Source organism: Passer montanus, unplaced genomic scaffold (assembly GCF_014805655.1).
Source record: "Passer montanus isolate IOZ18808 unplaced genomic scaffold, ASM1480565v1 scaffold317, whole genome shotgun sequence".
Taxonomy (NCBI): Eukaryota; Metazoa; Chordata; class Aves; order Passeriformes; family Passeridae; genus Passer; species Passer montanus.
Window position 1 is genome coordinate 44,715 of NW_024367897.1, and position 17,641 is coordinate 62,355.

Genomic DNA, 17,641 nt, shown 5'->3' on the forward strand with positions numbered 1-17,641 from the left:
ATCCACCCAGCAGGGTTTGGGGTACCCAGGGACGTTGGGAGCACCCAGGGCTGTTAGGGACACTGGGGCATTTGGGGACACCGGGGGTGTCAGCAACACCCAAAAGGATTTGGGAACATTCAGGGACACCTGCCAGGATGTGTGGGTGGCCCAGGGACGCTGGGGACACCCAGCAGGATTTGGGGACACCCAGGGACACTGGGGACAACCAGGGACACTGGGGACACCCAGCAGGATTTGGGGACACCCAGGGATGCTGAGCACACCCAGCAGGGTTTGGGGGCACCCAGCAGGGTCTGGGGACACCCAGGGATGCTGGGAACACCCAGCAGGGTTTGGGGACACCCAGCAGGGTTTGGGGACAGCCAGCAGGATGTGGGGGCACCCAGCAGGATGTGGGGACACCCAGGGATGCTGGGGACACCCAGCAGGGTTTGGGGGCACCCAGCAGGGTTTGGGGACACCCAGGGATGCTGAGCACATCCAGCAGAATTTGGGGACACCCAGCAGGATTTGGGGACACCCAGGGACGCTGGGGATACCCAGCAGGATTTGGGGACACCCAGGAACACTGGGGACACCCAGCAGGATGTGGGGACACCCAGGGATGCTGGGGACACCCAGGGACGCTGGAGACACCCAGCAGGATTTGGGGACACCCAGCAGGATTTGGGGACACCCTGGGACACTGGGGACACCCAAGGATGCTGAGCACACCCAGCATGATTTGGGGACAGCGAGGGGCACTGTGGGCACAGAGCCGAGCCTGGGGCACTGGGGGCAGCCGCGGGGGCGCTGGGGGCTCAGGGCTGGGCCAGCTCCCCCCACCCCACACCACTGGGGACCGCCCGGCCCCTCCCCGGCCGTGCCGCACTCACCCCCTGCACGCCGGGCGGGAAGACGTACTGGATGATGATGGTGCCGAAGGCCTCGTAGCCGGGCAGGGGCAGCGCGGCGTCGCGGGTGACCAGCATGCGCCCGTCGGGGGGCTGGTTGCCCACCAGCTGCCCGTAGAAGCGGCCGCAGACGGGGCAGGCGGAGCGCACCTGCAGCGCGCGGGCGATGCACTCCCCGCAGAACGAGTGCCGGCAGCGCTCCAGCGTGCGCGGCCCGCGCATCTCGCCCAGGCAGATCGGGCACTGCCGCTCCGGCTCCTCGTCCCGCGCCGGGCCCGCGCCGGGAGAGCCCGCGGCGCCCGCGGGGGGCTCCGGCCGGGCCCCCAGCACCTCCCCGTGCCGCTGGCTGCGCTTCTTCAGCTCCTTCTCGGTCTCCTTGAGCAGCGCCTTGAGCGCCTTGCGGGCCGGGCAGAGCCCCGCGCCGCCGGCGGGGCCCGGGGGGGTCGCGCAGAGCTGCAGCACGTACAGCTCGGGGGTCTCGCCGTCCACCAGGATCCGCACCCGCGCCTCCTGCGCCAGCAGCGCCAGGCGCGCCGCGCGCTCCCGCGTCACGAACTCCCACACGCGCTTGGGCACCGTCACACGGCTCTTGGCGGGGCCCCCGCAGCCCGACATCCTCGAGAGCACGAACGACACTGCGGGACACGCGCGGGCCTCGGCTCGGGAACGGGAACGGGGACGGGGATGGGAACGGGGATGGGAACGGGGACGGGGAACGAGGATGGGAACGGGGAACGGGAACGGGGAACGGGGACGGGAACGGGGATGGGAAGGGGGAACGGGAACGGGAACGGGGAACGGGAACGGGAACGGGAACGGGGATGGGAACGGGAACGGGAACGGGAACGGGGAATGGGGATGGGAACGGGAACGGGGATGGGAACGGGGAACGGGAACGGGAACGGGGAACGGGGATGGGAACGGGAACGGGAACTGGCACCGGGCAGGCGGGGCTGGGAACAGGCACCGGGCATGGGCAGTGGGGATGGGAAGGGGCACCGGGAACAGGCACCGGGAACCAGGAACGGGCACTGGGAATGGGCACTGGGCACCGGGAACGGGCACGGGCAGCAGGAATGGGCACCAGGCAGGGGGATGGGAATGGGCACCGAGCACCTGGAGATGGGAATGGGCACTGGGCACAGGCATAGGGCACTGGGAACCAGGAACGGGCACCAGGCACCGGACCGGGCAGGGGGGATGGGAACGGGCACCAGGCACTGGGAACAGGCACAGGGCACCTGGGGATGGGAACGGGCACCGGGCACTTGGGGACAGGAACGGGCACCGGGCAGGCGGGGCTGGGACCGAGCCCAGGGCACCGGGAGGGGCCTCCCGCACCCTGAAACACCTGGGAGCGGGCACGGGCACCCCGAAACGGCCATGGACACCCCGAAACACCCACGGGCACCCCGAAACAGCCGGGAGTGGACACGGACACCCTGAAACACCCATGGACACCCTAAAACATCCAGGACTGAGCACGGGCACCCCAAAACATCTGGGGCTGGGCATGGACACCCCAAAACTGCTATGGACACCCCAAAAAGATCAGGGGCGGGGCACGGACCCCAAAACACCCATGGGGACCCCAAAACAGCCGGGGCTGGGCACAGACACCCCAAAACACCCATGGGGACCCCAAAACATCCGTGACTGAGCATAGACACCCCAAAACACGCATGGGCACCCCAAAGCAGCCAGGGCTGGGCACATCCCCAGGGACAGGACCCTGCTGGCTCTGTCACCCCACTCCTGCTGGGCCCCCCGCACCCCGACATCCTCGAGAGCACCAAGGACACTGCGGGGACACCCCGAAACTGCCGGGCTGGGCACGGGCACCCCAAACCCAGGGACTGGGCACAGAGCCCCCAGACAGCCAGGGACACCCCAAAACCAGCAGGGGATGGAGATGGACCCCCCAAAACCTCCTGAGCCCAGACCCCGGTGCCACCATCACCTGGTGGGCCCTGCACCCCAACATCCGTGACAGCAGAGTGACACCGGGCACCCCAAAACTGCCAGGGAACTGGGACCCCCAAAACCCCAGGGAATGGGCATGGCAACCCCAAAACCCCAGGGAATGGGCATGGCAACCCCAAAACCCCAGGGAATGGGCATGGGACCCCCCAAAATCCCAGGGAATGGGCATGGGACCCCCAAAACTGTCAGGGAATGGGCATGGGACCCCCCAAAACCAACAGGGAATGGGCATGGGACCCCCAAAACTGCCAGGGAACTGGGACCCCCAAAATCCCAGGGAATGGGCATGGGACCCCCAAAACTGCCAGGAAATTGGGTATGGGACCCCAAAAACCAACAGGGACTGGGCATGGGACCCCCAAAACTGCCAGGGAACTGGGACCCCCAAAACCCCAGGGAATGGGCATGGCAACCCCAAAACCCCAGGGAATGGGCATGGGACCCCCCAAAATCCCAGGGAATGGGCATGGGACCCCCAAAACTGTCAGGGAATGGGCATGGGACCCCCCAAAACCAACAGGGAATGGGCATGGGACCCCCAAAACTGCCAGGGAATTGGGTATGGGACCCCAAAAACTGCCAGGGAACTAGGCATGGGACCCCCCCAAAACCCCAGAGACTGGGCATGGGACCCCTCAAAACCAACAGGGAATGGGCATGGGACCCCCAAAACTGCCAGGGACTGGACCCCCACTGGCACCACCACCTGGTGGCCCCCTCACACCCCGACATCTTTGACAGGACAAACTTGGGGGGGGGCACCCCAAAACCATCAGGGCTGGCCATGGGACCCTCTGAACCCCAAAGTCTGGGTGTGGGATCTGCAAAGCCTGAGACTGGGCATGGAGACCCCAAAACCTCTCAGAGCCTGGGCATGGAGCCCCAAAATCATCTGAGACTGGATATGGACCCCAAAAACTGCCAGAGACTGAGCACAGGACCCCAAAACTTCTGACACTGGGCATGGAGCCCCCAAAACCTCACAGAACCTGGGCATGGACCCCCAAAACCATCTGAGATTGGATATGGACCATTCCAAACCCCTCTGAGACTGGGCATGGACCCCCAAAATCCTCTCAGAGCCTGGGCGTGAACCCCCTAAAAACCTCTCACAGCCCGGGTATGGACTCCCCAAAATCCTCTGAGACTGGACATGGACCCCAAAAACTGCCAGAGACTGAGCATGGACCCCCAAAATCCTCTCAGAGCCTGGGCGTGAACCCCCTAAAAACCTCTCACAGCCCGGGTATGGACTCCCCAAAATCCTCTGAGACTGGACATGGACCCCAAAAACTGCCAGAGACTGAGCATGGACCCCCAAACTTCTGGGACTGGGCATGGACCACCCCAAACCTCTCAGAGCCTGGGCATGGACCCCCAAAATCCCCTGAGCCTGGGCATGGACCCCCAAAATCCCCTGGCACTGGGCATGGAGACCCCAAGGCCCCAGAGCCTGGGGACCGTGGGTCACCCCAAAACCCAGCCAGATCTGCCCATGGCCCCCCAAAACCCCCCAGAGCCTGGGCAGGGCACCCAGGGGGCTCCACAGTGCCCCCCAAACCCTGGGGGGACCCCTGGTTCACCCACCCAAGGGTTAAACCTGTCCTGCCCCCAAATCCGGGACACCTGGGGGGGTCACCAGGCTGCGACCCTGGGGGGGCCCAAGAGGGGGACCCCAAAACCCGGGGGGTGCCCGAGGGAGTCCCCAAAATTCGAGGGGTCACCAGAACTCGGGGGTGCTCGAGGGGGGTCCTCAAAACCCCGGGGGTAGCCGAGGGGGTCTCCAGAACTCGGGAGGTGCAAAGGGGGTCCCCAAAAGCCGGGGGGTGCCCGAGGGGGGTCCCCAGAACCCGGGGGTGCCCCAAAAGCCGGGGGGTGCCCGAGGGGGGTCCCCAGAACCCGGGGGTGCCCCAAAAGCCGGGGGGTGCCCGAGGGGGGTTCCCAGAACCCGGGGGTGCTCCATGGCCGGGGGGTCCCACCGCCCGGGGTGAGGGTCCCAAGGGGGTCCCCAAAGCCAGGCCCGTGCACGAGGGGGGGTCCCAGCCCCGGGGGGTCCCCAGGGCGGGGTGTCCCCCCCACACCCACCTGGTGAGCCCATGGGGGACACGAGCGGAGCGCAGGATCAGCAGAGCCACGAGCCCGGGGCTGGGGGGACACGGGGGGGTTACAGACAGCCCCACCACCCCACAACCAATCTGGGGGCTCCCCAACCAGGGGGCGGGGCGCTGAGCCGGCGGGGGCGGGGCCTGGGCGGGGCCGGGAATTCGGGGTCCCTGCGCAGTCTCTGGCACTTTTTGGGGTCCACATCCTGTCTCAGAGGGGTTTGGGGGTCCCTGCCCAGTCTCAGAGGGGTTTGGGGTCCATACCCAGTGTCATGGGATTTTGGGGGTCCATGCCTGGTCTCAGATGGGTTTGGGGGTCCCTGCCCAATCTCAAGAGGGGTTTGGGGGGTCCCTGCCCAGTCTCAGAGGGGCTTGGGGGTCTATGCCCGCCTCTGAGAGGTTTTGGGGGCTCCATGCCCAATCTCACACGAGTTTGGGGGTCCATGCCTGGTCTCAGATGGGTTTGGGGGTCCCTGCCCACTCTCACAGAATTTTGGGGGTCCATGCCCAGTGTCAGAGGGGTCTGGGGTCCATGCCCAGTCTAATGGGATTTTGGGGGTCTATGCCCAGTCTCAGAGGGGTTTGGGGGTCCATGCCCAGGCTCTGAGAGGTTTTGGGGGGGAGGGTTCCATGCCCAGTCTCACACGGGTTTGGGGGTCCCTGCCCAGTCTCAGAGGATTTTGGGGGTCCCTGCCCAGCCTCCCACACCTGGCAATGGGGGACCCGGGGTTTGGGGGGCACTCAGGGCACTCACTCGGGGCAAGTTCAATAATTTATTTCTCGGTCCAGAGCGGGGCAAGGAGCCCCATAACCGGGGTGGGGGGGACACAACACACGACACCCCCCCACAGTGAGGAGGGGGGTGCCAGCCCGGCAGGCCCCGCCCCCCCGGGGGACCCCCGGGAGCTGCAGTGAAGGGGGGGAGCTCTGGAGCCCCCCAGGTCCCACAGGGAGGGGGGCAGGGGGTGTCCCCCAGCCTCATTTGGAACAGGGGTGGACTGGGGGGGCCCCTTTCACCCCTCCCCCCCAAAAAGCAAGTAGTGTTTGACCCCCTCCCAGCTTTGGGGGGGGCAGAAGGGTCCCCTTGTGCTGGGGGGGCACCCCAGACCCCCCCATGCTGGGGCTGGAGCCCCCCCGGACCCCCCTGACATAAAGTTAAGGCACTTGAGGAGTGGAACCGCACTGGGGGGGGGTCAGCACAGCCCGGGGGGGTTGGTCCCGCTGTGGGGGGGTCAGCACTCCCCGAGGGGGGGGTTGGTCCCGGGGGGGGCCGGCTGGGGGGGTTGGTCCCGCTGTGGGGGGGTCAGGACTCCCCGGGGGGGGGGTTGGTCCCGGGGGGGGCCGGCTGAGCCCCCCTCAGGCGAAGATGTTGGTGATGAAGTCCAGGAAGCGCTTGGCGTACTGCTCGGGGTGCACCGTGGAGATCTCGGCTCCAGCCTGGGGGGCACCGGCTCAGAGCCCCCCCGGGAACGACCCCCCAGCCCCCCCGACACACCCACAACAGCCCTGGGAACCAGCCCCTCCCCCAGCCCACAGGAACCAACCCCTACCTGGGCACCTGACACCCCCTGTGCCCCCCAGACCCTGCCAGGGGCTCGACCCCCCCCAAATCCTCCTTGGAAGGCTTGGCCCAGGTGCCCCCAGCCCCTCCCTGTGCCCAGCACTCCAACAAACCCCCCCCAAAACACCAAGGGGGAGGCAGCCCTGCCACCCCCAGCTGGGAAATGCCACCCCCCCAGTAGGGAAATGCCCTCCTCCCAGTTTGGGGTGCCCTCCTCCCAGTTTGGGGTGTCCACCCCCGAGATGGGAAGCATGGGAAATGCCATCCTCTAATTCAGTGCCCCCCCCTCCCCAGTTCAGGGTGCCCACCCCCCCAGTTGGGAAATGTCTCCCCCGCAGTTTGGGGTGCCCTCCCCAGTTTGGGGTGCCACCTCCCAGTTCAGAAGTCCCCCCCCCACCCAGTTTGGGGTGCCCTCCCCCAGTTCAGAGTGCCCTTCCCAGTCCGGGGTGGCCCCCCAGCCAGGACAGTTGGGAAATGTCTCCCCCGCAGTTTGGGGTGCCCTCCCCAGTTTGGGGTGCCACCTCCCAGTTCAGAAGTCCCCCCCCCACCCAGTTTGGGGTGCCCTCCTCAGTTCAGGGTGCCCCCCCCAAGTTGGGAAATCCCTTCCCCCCTAGTTCAGGGTGCCCTCCCCAGTCCTGGGTGCCCCCTCCACACTTGGGAAATGCAACCCCCCCCAGTTTGGGGTGCCTTGCCCAGTTTGGGGTGCCCTCCCCCAGTTCAGAGTGCCCTTCCCAGTCCGGGGTGGCCCCCCAGTCAGGAAATGCCCCAACAGTGCAGGGTGCCCCTCACCCCCTGCCCTCACCCCGTGTTTGACGGTCTTGGCCGCGTGCGCCGCCTTCTTGCGGGCGTCGTACTGGGTGAGGACATCGATCAGCCCCATGAAATAAACCTCGCGCCGGGGGGCTCCTGGGGGGCACGGCCGGGGGGGGTCAGCGCTGCCCGCACCCCCAAACCCCCCTGGGACCCCCCGGGACCCCCCCGCTCACCCTCGGCCCCGCGCAGGGCGTACACGTCCACGCAGGGGTCGAACTCGCCGGGCCCCAGGGGCCGGTAGGAGTTGAGGAGCCCCCCCAGACCCTCCGGGGAGGTGCCATAGGGGCCCCCCAGCCCCCCATCATCGCCCCCCCCGAGCTCCTCTTCCTCCAGCTCCTCCTCCTCCTCCTGCTCGCCCCGCTCCACCTCGTGGATGCCCAGCAGCAGGCTGTAGTCCATCAGCTTCTGCTGCACCAGGAACTGGGGGGACACGGTGGGAATTGGGGGTCACCCCAAAACCCTCGGGGGCTGCACCCCAAAACCCTCAGAGCCTCAGCACTGTGACCCCCACAGCCATCAAACGCTGGACATGGTCCCCAAAAACCCCCTGGACTCAGGGCTGGGGGACAAGCGAGGGGTCATTGGGGGTGGGGGACATCCCCATGGCCATTGGGAGAGCCCCCCAAAACCCCCAGAGCCTGGGCACTGTGACCCCCACCGCCCAAAAACCCCCAACCCTCAGAGCTGAGGGGACAAGCAAGGGGTCATTAGGGGTGGGGGACACTCTCATGGCCATTGGTAGAGCCCCCCAAATCCTCAAAGCCTGGGCACTGAGAAAGAGACCCCCACAGCCCAAAAACCCCCTGGACTCAGGGCTGGGGGGACAAACAAGGGGTCATTAGGGGTGGGGGACACTCTCATGGTCACAGGGAGACCCCCCAAACCCTCAGAGCCTGGGCACTGAGAAAGAGACCCCCACAGCCCAAAGACCCCCTGGATTCAGGGCTGGGGGGACAAGCAAGGGGTCATTAGGGGTGGGGGACACTCTCATGGTCACAGGGAGACCCCCCCAAACCCTCAGAGCCCGGGCACTGGCAGGCCAAACAAAGGGTCACTCGGGGTGGGGAGAGCCCCCCCAATCCCCTCAGAGCCCCCGGGGGTGCGGCCCCCTCCCCACCTCCACGTCCCTCTTGAGCTTGTCCATGAAGTCGCGCTGCTGCTCCTCCTCCACGAACACCTTCTCGTTCTTGTTGAGGAAATCCACGTCCTTCAGGGTGGGCAGCTCCTTGCCCTGGGGGGGGACGGGGGGAGCCCCCCCCAGACACCCCTGAGCTGGAGGGGGCACCCCAGGGCTGCAGGACCCCCCAGGCTGTGCCTCGGGGGGTCACGGGCCAGCCCCTCCCCAGGAAAGCTTTGTGTGGGGAGGGGGCGGGCAGTGAGCTGTCATTACTGGGGAGGGGGAAACTGGGCTGGGGGACAAGCGAGGGGTCATTGGGGGTGGGGGACATCCCCATGGCCATTGGGAGAGCCCCCCAAAACCCCCAGAGCCTGGGCACTGTGACCCCCACAGCCCAAAAACCCCCCAACTCTCAGAGCTGGGGGACAAGCAAGGGATCATTAGGGGTGGGGGACCCTCTTATGGCCATAGGGAGAGCCCCACAAAACCCCCAGAACCTGGGCACTGAGAAAGAGACCCCCACAGCCATCAAACACTGGACATGGTCCCCAAAACCCCCCTGGACTCTCAGGGCTGGGGGTACAAACAAGGGGTCATTAGGGGTGGGGGACACTCTCATGGCCATTGGTAGAGCCCCCCAAATCCTCAAAGCCTGGGCACTGAGAAAGAGACCCCCACAGCCCAAAAACCCCCTGGACTCAGGGCTGGGGGGACAAACAAGGGGTCATTAGGGGTGGGGGACACTCTCATGGTCACAGGGAGACCCCCCAAACCCTCAGAGCCTGGGCACTGAGAAAGAGACCCCCACAGCCCAAAGACCCCCTGGATTCAGGGCTGGGGGGACAAGCAAGGGGTCATTAGGGGTGGGGGACACTCTCATGGTCACAGGGAGACCCCCCCAAACCCTCAGAGCCCGGGCACTGGCAGGCCAAACAAAGGGTCACTCGGGGTGGGGAGAGCCCCCCCAATCCCCTCAGAGCCCCCGGGGGTGCAGCCCCCTCCCCACCTCCACGTCCCTCTTGAGCTTGTCCATGAAGTCGCGCTGCTGCTCCTCCTCCACGAACACCTTCTCGTTCTTGTTGAGGAAATCCACGTCCTTCAGGGTGGGCAGCTCCTTGCCCTGGGGGGGGACGGGGGGAGCCCCCCCCAGACACCCCTGAGCTGGAGGGGGCACCCCAGGGCTGCAGGACCCCCCAGGCTGTGCCTCGGGGGGTCACGGGCCAGCCCCTCCCCAGGAAAGCTTTGTGTGGGGAGGGGGCGGGCAGTGAGCTGTCATTACTGGGGAGGGGGAAACTGAGGCATGGAGACCCCCCCCTCCAAAATTTGGGGGGTTCACAGCATCGTCCTGCAGTACCTTCTCCTTGTCACTGGCCTCTCGGTCCACGAGGGAGCCCTGGAGGGAACAGAGGGGACAGGAGGGGTTTGGGGGAGGATGCCCCACAGCAGGAGCCAAAGGGGCTCGGGGACACCCCAAAACCCAACACAGAGGGGACAGGAGGAGTCTGGGGGCAGGCTGCCCCACAGCAGGAGCCAGAGGGGCTCGGGGACACCCCAAAACCCAAAACAGAGGGGACAGGAGGGGTTTGGGGGAGGCTGCCCCACAGCCGGAGCCAGAGAGGCTCGGGGACACCCCAATACCCAATACAGAGGGGACAGGAGGGGTTTGGGGGGGATCAGGAACCAAAGGGGCTCAGGGACACCCCAAAACCCAATACAGAGGGGCAGGAAGGTTTTTAGGGGAGGACACCCCACAGCAGGAGCCAGAGGGGCTTAGGGCGTCCCCAGTACCCAAAACAGAGGGGACAGGAGGGGCTTGGGGGGAGGCTGCCCCAAATCACGAGTCAGAGGGGCTCAGGGACACCCCAAAACCCAAAACAGAGGGGACAGGAGGAGTCTGGGGGGAGGCTGCCCCACAGCAGGAGCCAGAGGGCCTCGGGGTGTCCCCAATACCCAAAGCAGAGGGGACAGGAGGAGTCTGGGGGGAGGCTGCCCCACAGCAGGAGCCAGAGGGACTCGGGGTGTCCCCAATACCCAAAGCAGAGGGGACAGGAGGAGTTTTGGTGGAGGCTGCCCCAAATCAGGAGCCAGAGGGGCTCAGGGACACCCCAATACAGAGGGGACAGGAGGGGTTTTGGGGAAGACACCCCACAGCAGCACCCAGAGGGCTCGGGGACACCCCAATACAGAGGGGACAGGAGGGTTGTGGGGGCAGGCTGCCCCACAGCCGGAGCCACAGGGGCTCGGGGTGTCCCCAAAACCCAATACAGAGGGGACAGGAGGGTTTGTGGGGAGGCAGGGACACCCCAATACAGAGGGGACAGGAGGGGTTTTGGGGCAGGCTGCCCCACAGCGGTACCCAGAGGGGCTTGGGGTGTCCCCAATACAGAGGGGACAGGAGGGTTTGGGGGGAGGCAGGGACACCCCAATACAGAGGGGACAGGAGGGGTTTTGGGGCAGTGCCCCACAGCCGGAGCCAAAGGGGCTTGGGGGCACCCCGATACCTTGAGGTCGTACTTCCTGTGCACGGGCAGGCGGTGGCTGAACAGGTTCCTCATGACCAGCAGGTACGTGTCCTCGCTGTCCACGCTCACCCGGTACATGCCCAGGAACCGCGGCAGCAGCGTCTGCCCGTGGCACTGCACCACGTACTGGGACAGGACCCGGCGTGGGGACAGGGACACGGGACAGGGACAGGGACACGGGACAGGGACACGGGGACAGGGACACGGGGACAGGGACACGGCGTGGGGACAGGGACAGGGGACAGGGACACGGGGACAGGGACACGGCGTGGGGACAGGGACACGGGACAGGGACAGGGACACGGGGACAGGGACACGGGACAGGGACACGGGCATGGGGACATGGGCACTGGGGACAGGGGACACAGGCATGGGTACAGGGGACATGGGCACGGGGACACGGGCGTGGGGACAGGGGACATGGGCATGGGGACAGGGGACACGGGCACTGGGACAGGGACAGGGACAGGGGGACAGGGACACGGGCATGGGGACATGGGCACTGGGGACAGGGAACACAGGCATGGGTACAGGGGACATGGGCACGGGGACAGGGGACATGGGCACGGGGACATGGGCGTGGGGACAGGGGACATGGGCATGGGGACATGGGCATGGGGACACGGGCACTGGGACAGGGGACATGGGCACCGGGACAGGGGGACATGGACACTCAGGGACAGCGTGACACGGCCATCCCTGGGGACAGCTGGGGACACGGTGACACACACACACAGGGACACCTGGGACACGAGGACACACACGGGGACACGGGGACACACAGCCAGGGACACCTGGGACACCGACAGGGACACCTGGGACATGGAGACACACACGGGGACACCGGTGACACACAGCCAGGGACACAGACAGGGACACCTGGGACATGGGGACACCGGTGACACATAGCCACCCCCAGGGACACCTGGGACACACAGGAATACGGTGACACACACACAGGGACACTGGTGTTACACAGCCAGGGACACAGCCAGGGACACCTGGGACACGAGGACACACACGGGGACACCGGTGACACACAGGGACACCTGGGACATGGGGAGGTGACACAGGTGACACCCAAGGCACAGGTGACACCCAGGCACACAGGTGACACCACAGTGACACAGGTGACACCCAGGCACACAGGTGACACCCAGGCATACAGGTGACACCGCAGTGACACAGGTGACACCCAGGTGTCCCGGCCGTACCTGGTGGTAGTGGCACAGCAGCCCGTGCACGTCGGCCACGTCCTCGCTGGAGAGCTCCTTCAGCACCAGCGTGCGGTCAGCGGAGAGCAGCCAGCGGCGGGCACTGCCCGCCCAGCGCGGGGGGCTGCGCGCCAGGGACACCTGGGACAGTGACAGGGACACCTGGGACATGGGGACACGGTGACACACACACACAGGGACACCTGGGACACGAGGACACACACGGGGACACGGTGACACACAGCCAGGGACACCTGGGACACCGACAGGGACACCTGGGACATGGAGACACACACGGGGACACCGGTGACACACAGCCAGGGACACAGACAGGGACACCTGGGACATGGGGACACCGGTGACACATAGCCACCCCCAGGGACACCTGGGACACACAGGAATACGGTGACACACACACAGGGACACTGGTGATACACAGCCAGGGACACAGCCAGGGACACCTGGGACAGGGACAGGGACACGGGGACAGGGACAGGGACACGGGGACAGGGACAGGGACACGGGGACAGGGACAGGGACACGGGGACAGGGACAGGGACACGGGGACAGGGACAGGGACACGGGGACAGGGACAGGGACACGGGGACAGGGACAGGGACACGGGGACAGGGACAGGGACACGGGGACAGGGACAGGGACACGGGGACAGGGACAGGGACACGGGGACAGGGACAGGGACACGGTGACACACACAGGGACACTGGGACACAGCCAGGGACACCTGGGACAGTGACAGGGACACGGTCACACAATCACAGGGACACCTGGGACACGGTGACACACACACAGGGACACTGGGACACAGCCAGGGACACCTGGGACAGTGACAGGGACACCTGGGACACAGCCAGGGACACCTGGGACACCTGGGACACACAGCCAGGGACACCAGGGATACCTGGGACACGGTGACACACAGCCAGGGACACCAGGGACACCTGGGACACGGTGACACACAGCCAGGGACACCAGGGACACCTGGGACACGGTGACACACAGCCAGGGACACCTGGGACACGAGGACACACACGGGGACACCGGTGACACACAGGGACACCTGGGACATGGGGACACCGACAGGGACACCGGTGACACAACCACCCCCAGGGACACCTGGGACACAGCTGGGGACACCAGTGACAGACAGCCAGGGACACGGCCAGGGACACTGGTGACACACAGACAGGGACACCAGTGACACAGGCACCCCACCCCAGGGACACCGGGGAGCACACGGCCAGGGGACACATGTGACACAGCCGACACTGGTGACACAGCCACCCCACCCCAGGGACCCTGGGGGACACAAGGCCAGGGGACACCAGTGACACAGCCAGGGACAGAGCTGACACAGCTGACACTGGGCACACAGGAGACACAGGTGACACAGCCATCCCACCCCAGGGACCCTGTGGGGCACACGGATGGGGGACACCGGGCACAGCTGGGCACACGGGGGGACAGGCACAGCTGGGCACACAGGTGACACAGCCAGGGACACAGGGGACACAGCCACCCCACGCCAGGGACCCTGGGGACACGGGGCAAGGCCAGGGGACACCGGTGGCACATCCACCCAGGCACACAGGTGACACAGATGGCCTGGTGCCCCACGCCAGGGACGCTGGGGACACGGGGCAGGGCAGTGCCAGCCCACCTGGTAGTCCTGGTCGTCGACGCCGAAGCGCTCGCGCAGGTTGCGGAACACCTGGGGACAGTACTCCTTGAACTTGAAGTGGCTGGGCAGGTGCTCCCTGCGGGGGCTCGTGTCAGTGTGGGGTCCCTGGGACACTCACCTGTCCAACAGGTACCCCCTGCCCCCCGTGCTCACCTGTAGAACAGGTATCCCCCCCGTGCTCACCTGTTGAACAGGTGATTGTTGACCTTGATCTTGGAGCTGGCTTTGAAGTCGTCGGGCAGCAGCATCACGGGCAGCGGCACCTGGCTCAGCTCGTTGATCTGGGGAGACCCCCGGGACCCCCAGCGTGGGGATGGGGCACGGGATGGGGGCAGTGGGGGTCCCGGGGGGATGGGGAGAGGGGAGCCCGGGGGATGGAGCTGAGGGATGGGGACACGGGATGGGAACAATGGGGGTCCTGGGGGATGGAGCTGAGGGATGGGGACACAGGATGGGGACAATGGGGGTCCTGGGGGATGGAGCCCAGGGAGGAGGGCAATGGGGACACTAGGAGGACGGAGCTGAGGGATGGGGACATGGGATGGGAGCAGTGGGATCCCAGGGCATGGAGCCGAGGGACGGGGGGCAATGGGGGTCCCGGGAGATGGGGACATGGGATGGGGGCAATGGGCTCCTGGGAGAAGGAGCCGAGGGGTGGGGACACGGGATGGGGACATGCAGTGGGGGCTACAGTGGTTCTGGGGGGACGGGAGATGGAGCTGAGGGATGGGGACGTGGGAGGCAACGGGGATCCCGGGGGGATGGAGCCCAGGGATGGGGACAAGGGATCCCAGGGGATGGAGCCGAGGGACGGGGGGAATGGGGGACCCGGGGGATGGGAACATGGGATGGGAGCAATGGGGTCCCGGGAGAGGGAGCCCAGGGGTGGGGACACGGGATGGGGGCTATGGTGGTTCCGGGGGACAGGGACACGGGATCCCGGGGGATGGAGCCCACGGGTGGGGACACGGGATGGGGACACGGGATCCCGGGGGATGGAGCCCAGGGACAGGGAGCAATGGCATCCCGGAGGATGGAGCTGAGGGACAGGGACACGGGACGGGGCAACGGGAATCCCGGGCAGGCGGGACGCGAGGGCTGCGGGGGAGATGCCGGTGCCCCGGCAGGGACACGGGGGCTGCGGGGGCACGCGCGGGGTCCCGGCGGGACGGGCACGGACATGCCGGGAGCGGGGATCCCGGGGGCCGCGGGTCCCGGGGGGGCACACGGGGGCACCGCGGGAGAGGGAGCCCAGGGGTGGGGACACGGGATGGGGGCTATGGTGGTTCCGGGGGGACGGGGACACGGGATCTCGGGGGATGGAACCCAGGGACAGGGAGCAATGGCATCCCGGAGGATGGAGCTGAGGGACAGGGACACGGGATCCCGGGGGATGGAGCCCACGGGTGGGGACACGGGATGGGGACACGGGATCCCGGGGGATGGAGCCCAGGGACAGGGAGCAATGGCATCCCGGAGGATGGAGCTGAGGGACAGGGACACGGGACGGGGCAACGGGAATCCCGGGCAGGCGGGACGCGAGGGCTGCGGGGGAGATGCCGGTGCCCCGGCAGGGACACGGGGGCTGCGGGGGCACGCGCGGGGTCCCGGCGGGACGGGCACGGACATGCCGGGAGCGGGGATCCCGGGGGCCGCGGGTCCCGGGGGGGCACACGGGGGCACCGGGGCAGAGCCGCTCACCTGGTGCGTGACGCCCCAGGCCAGCACGGCCAGCAGCGGGTCCGCCGCCCGCGGCAGCTTCACGCGCTGCGGCACGAAGCGCTTCTGCTTCTTCTTCGTGCGGGCGGCGCCGGGCCCGGGCCCGGGGCCGGGACAGGCACCCGCCGCCGTCGCCGCCGCCATGGCAGCGCCGCCGCCGCCGCTTCCGCCCGGCCCCGGCGCGGCGCCGGAACCCGGAAGTGGCGCCAGGAGCGGGGCGGGGCTGGCCCCGTGGGGCAGCGCGGCCGCTAGGGGGCGCCAGAGGCCACGGGTGGCGCGTGGGAAACCGATAGGGGGCGCCCGACACCCCGGGGGGCACGTGACCGGGACACGTGACAGGTCCATGGGGACAGAGGGGACATCGCCATGGGGACATTGGGGACATCTCCATGGGGACATTGGATGGGTGTCCATGGGGACACTGGGGGGATCGCCATGGGGACAGAGGGGACATCGCCATGGGGACATTGGGGACATCTCCATGGGGACATTGGATGGGTGTCCATGGGGACACTGGGGGGATCGCCATGGGGACAGAGGGGACATCGCCATGGGGACATTGGGGACATCTCCATGGGGACATTGGATGGGTGTCCATGGGGACACTGGGTGTGTGTTCATGGGGACAGTGGGGGGTGTCCATGGGGACAGTGGGGGAACTCCATAGGGACACTGGGTGCAGCTCCATGGGGACACTGGTTGGGCCCATGGGGACACTGGGGGATGTCCATGGGGACACATGGGGGATCGCCATGGGGACAGAGGGGACATCTCCGTGGGGACACATGGTGGGGTCCATGGGGACACTGGGTGTGGGTCCATGGGGACAGTGGGGACATCGCCATGGGGACACTGTGGGGGGATCGCCATGGTGACACTCGGGGGATGTGCATGGGGACACATGGGGGATCTCCATGGGGACAATGAGAGGATCGCCATGGGGACACTGGGTGGATCTCCATGGTGACACTGGAGGCATCTCCGTGGAGACACTCGGAGGATGTCCATGGGGACACTGGTTGGGTGTCCATAGGGACACTGGGTTGATCTGCATGGGGACATTGGAGGATCCCCATGGGGACAGTGGTGGGTGTCCATGGGGACACTGGGGGGGATCTCCATGGGGACACCAGCTGCATATCCATGGCACACTGCAGGCATCTCCATGGGGACACATGGGGGATCTCCATGGTGACATTGGGAACATCTCCATGGGGACACTGGAGGCATCTCCATGGGGACACTCGGGGGATGTCCATGGGGACACTGGGTGTGTGTCCATGGGGACAGTGGGGGCATCTCCATGGGGACACAGGATCTGTCTCCATGGGGACGCTGGGTGTGTGTCCATGGGGACACTGGGTGGATCTCCAGGGGACACTGGATGGGTCTCCATGGGGACAGAGGGGGGATCTCAGTGGGGACAATGGGTGGGTGTCCATGCAGACACAGGATCAGTCTCCATGGGGACAGTGGTGGGTGTCCATGGGGACCCTGGGGGGGAATCTCCATGGGGACACCAGCTGCATATCCATGGCACACTGCAGGCATCTCCATGGGGACACTCGGGGGATGTCCATGGGGACACTGGGTGTGTGTCCATGGGGACAGTGGGGGCATCTCCATGGGGACACAGGATCTGTCTCCATGGGGACGCTGGGTGGATGTTCATGAGGACACTGGGGTGATCCCCATGGGGACACTGGGGGGGAATCTCCATGGGGACACCAGCTGGGTCTCCATCGCGACGCTATTTGAGTGCCCATGGGGATGCTGGGTGAGTGCCCATGGGCACTCAGTTGGTGTTCATGGTGACACTCGGTGCATCTGCATGGGACACTGGGGGGATCTCCTTGGGGACACTGGGTGTGTGTCCATGGGGACAGTGGGGGCATCTCCATGGGGACACAGGATCTGTCTCCATGGGGACGCTGGGTGGATGTTCATGAGGACACTGGGGTGATCCCCATGGGGACACTGGGTATGTGTCCATGGTGGGGGGGGACGGACAGTGG

General features: G+C 66.6%; 2 protein-coding genes across 2 annotated transcripts in view; both read right to left on the reverse strand.

The window, feature by feature from the left end:
- DTX3 (deltex E3 ubiquitin ligase 3) overlaps positions 1-5,024 on the reverse strand; it is a 7,588-nt gene extending 2,564 nt beyond the window's left edge. Inside the window, exons 1-2 of the mRNA XM_039714948.1 lie at positions 4,965-5,024; positions 879-1,531 (exon numbers count right to left, since the gene is read on the reverse strand). Of these exons, the coding sequence (XP_039570882.1) occupies positions 879-1,531; positions 4,965-4,977 (666 nt within the window). The 5' untranslated portion in view covers positions 4,978-5,024. The remainder of the gene's footprint in view (positions 1-878; positions 1,532-4,964) is intronic.
- Positions 5,025-5,740: 716 nt separating this feature from the next.
- On the reverse strand, positions 5,741-15,784 carry PIP4K2C (phosphatidylinositol-5-phosphate 4-kinase type 2 gamma). The gene is made up of 11 exons (XM_039714947.1): positions 15,609-15,784; positions 14,091-14,188; positions 13,887-13,983; positions 12,209-12,349; positions 10,974-11,120; positions 9,827-9,865; positions 9,479-9,592; positions 7,529-7,775; positions 7,345-7,448; positions 6,304-6,418; positions 5,741-6,234 (listed from the first exon to the last, which is right to left on the reverse strand). The coding sequence occupies exons 1-10, from the start codon at positions 15,768-15,770 to the stop codon at positions 6,338-6,340; spliced, it is 1,230 nt and encodes a 409-aa protein (XP_039570881.1). The 5' UTR covers positions 15,771-15,784; the 3' UTR covers positions 5,741-6,234; positions 6,304-6,337.
- Positions 15,785-17,641: the final 1,857 nt, after the last annotated feature.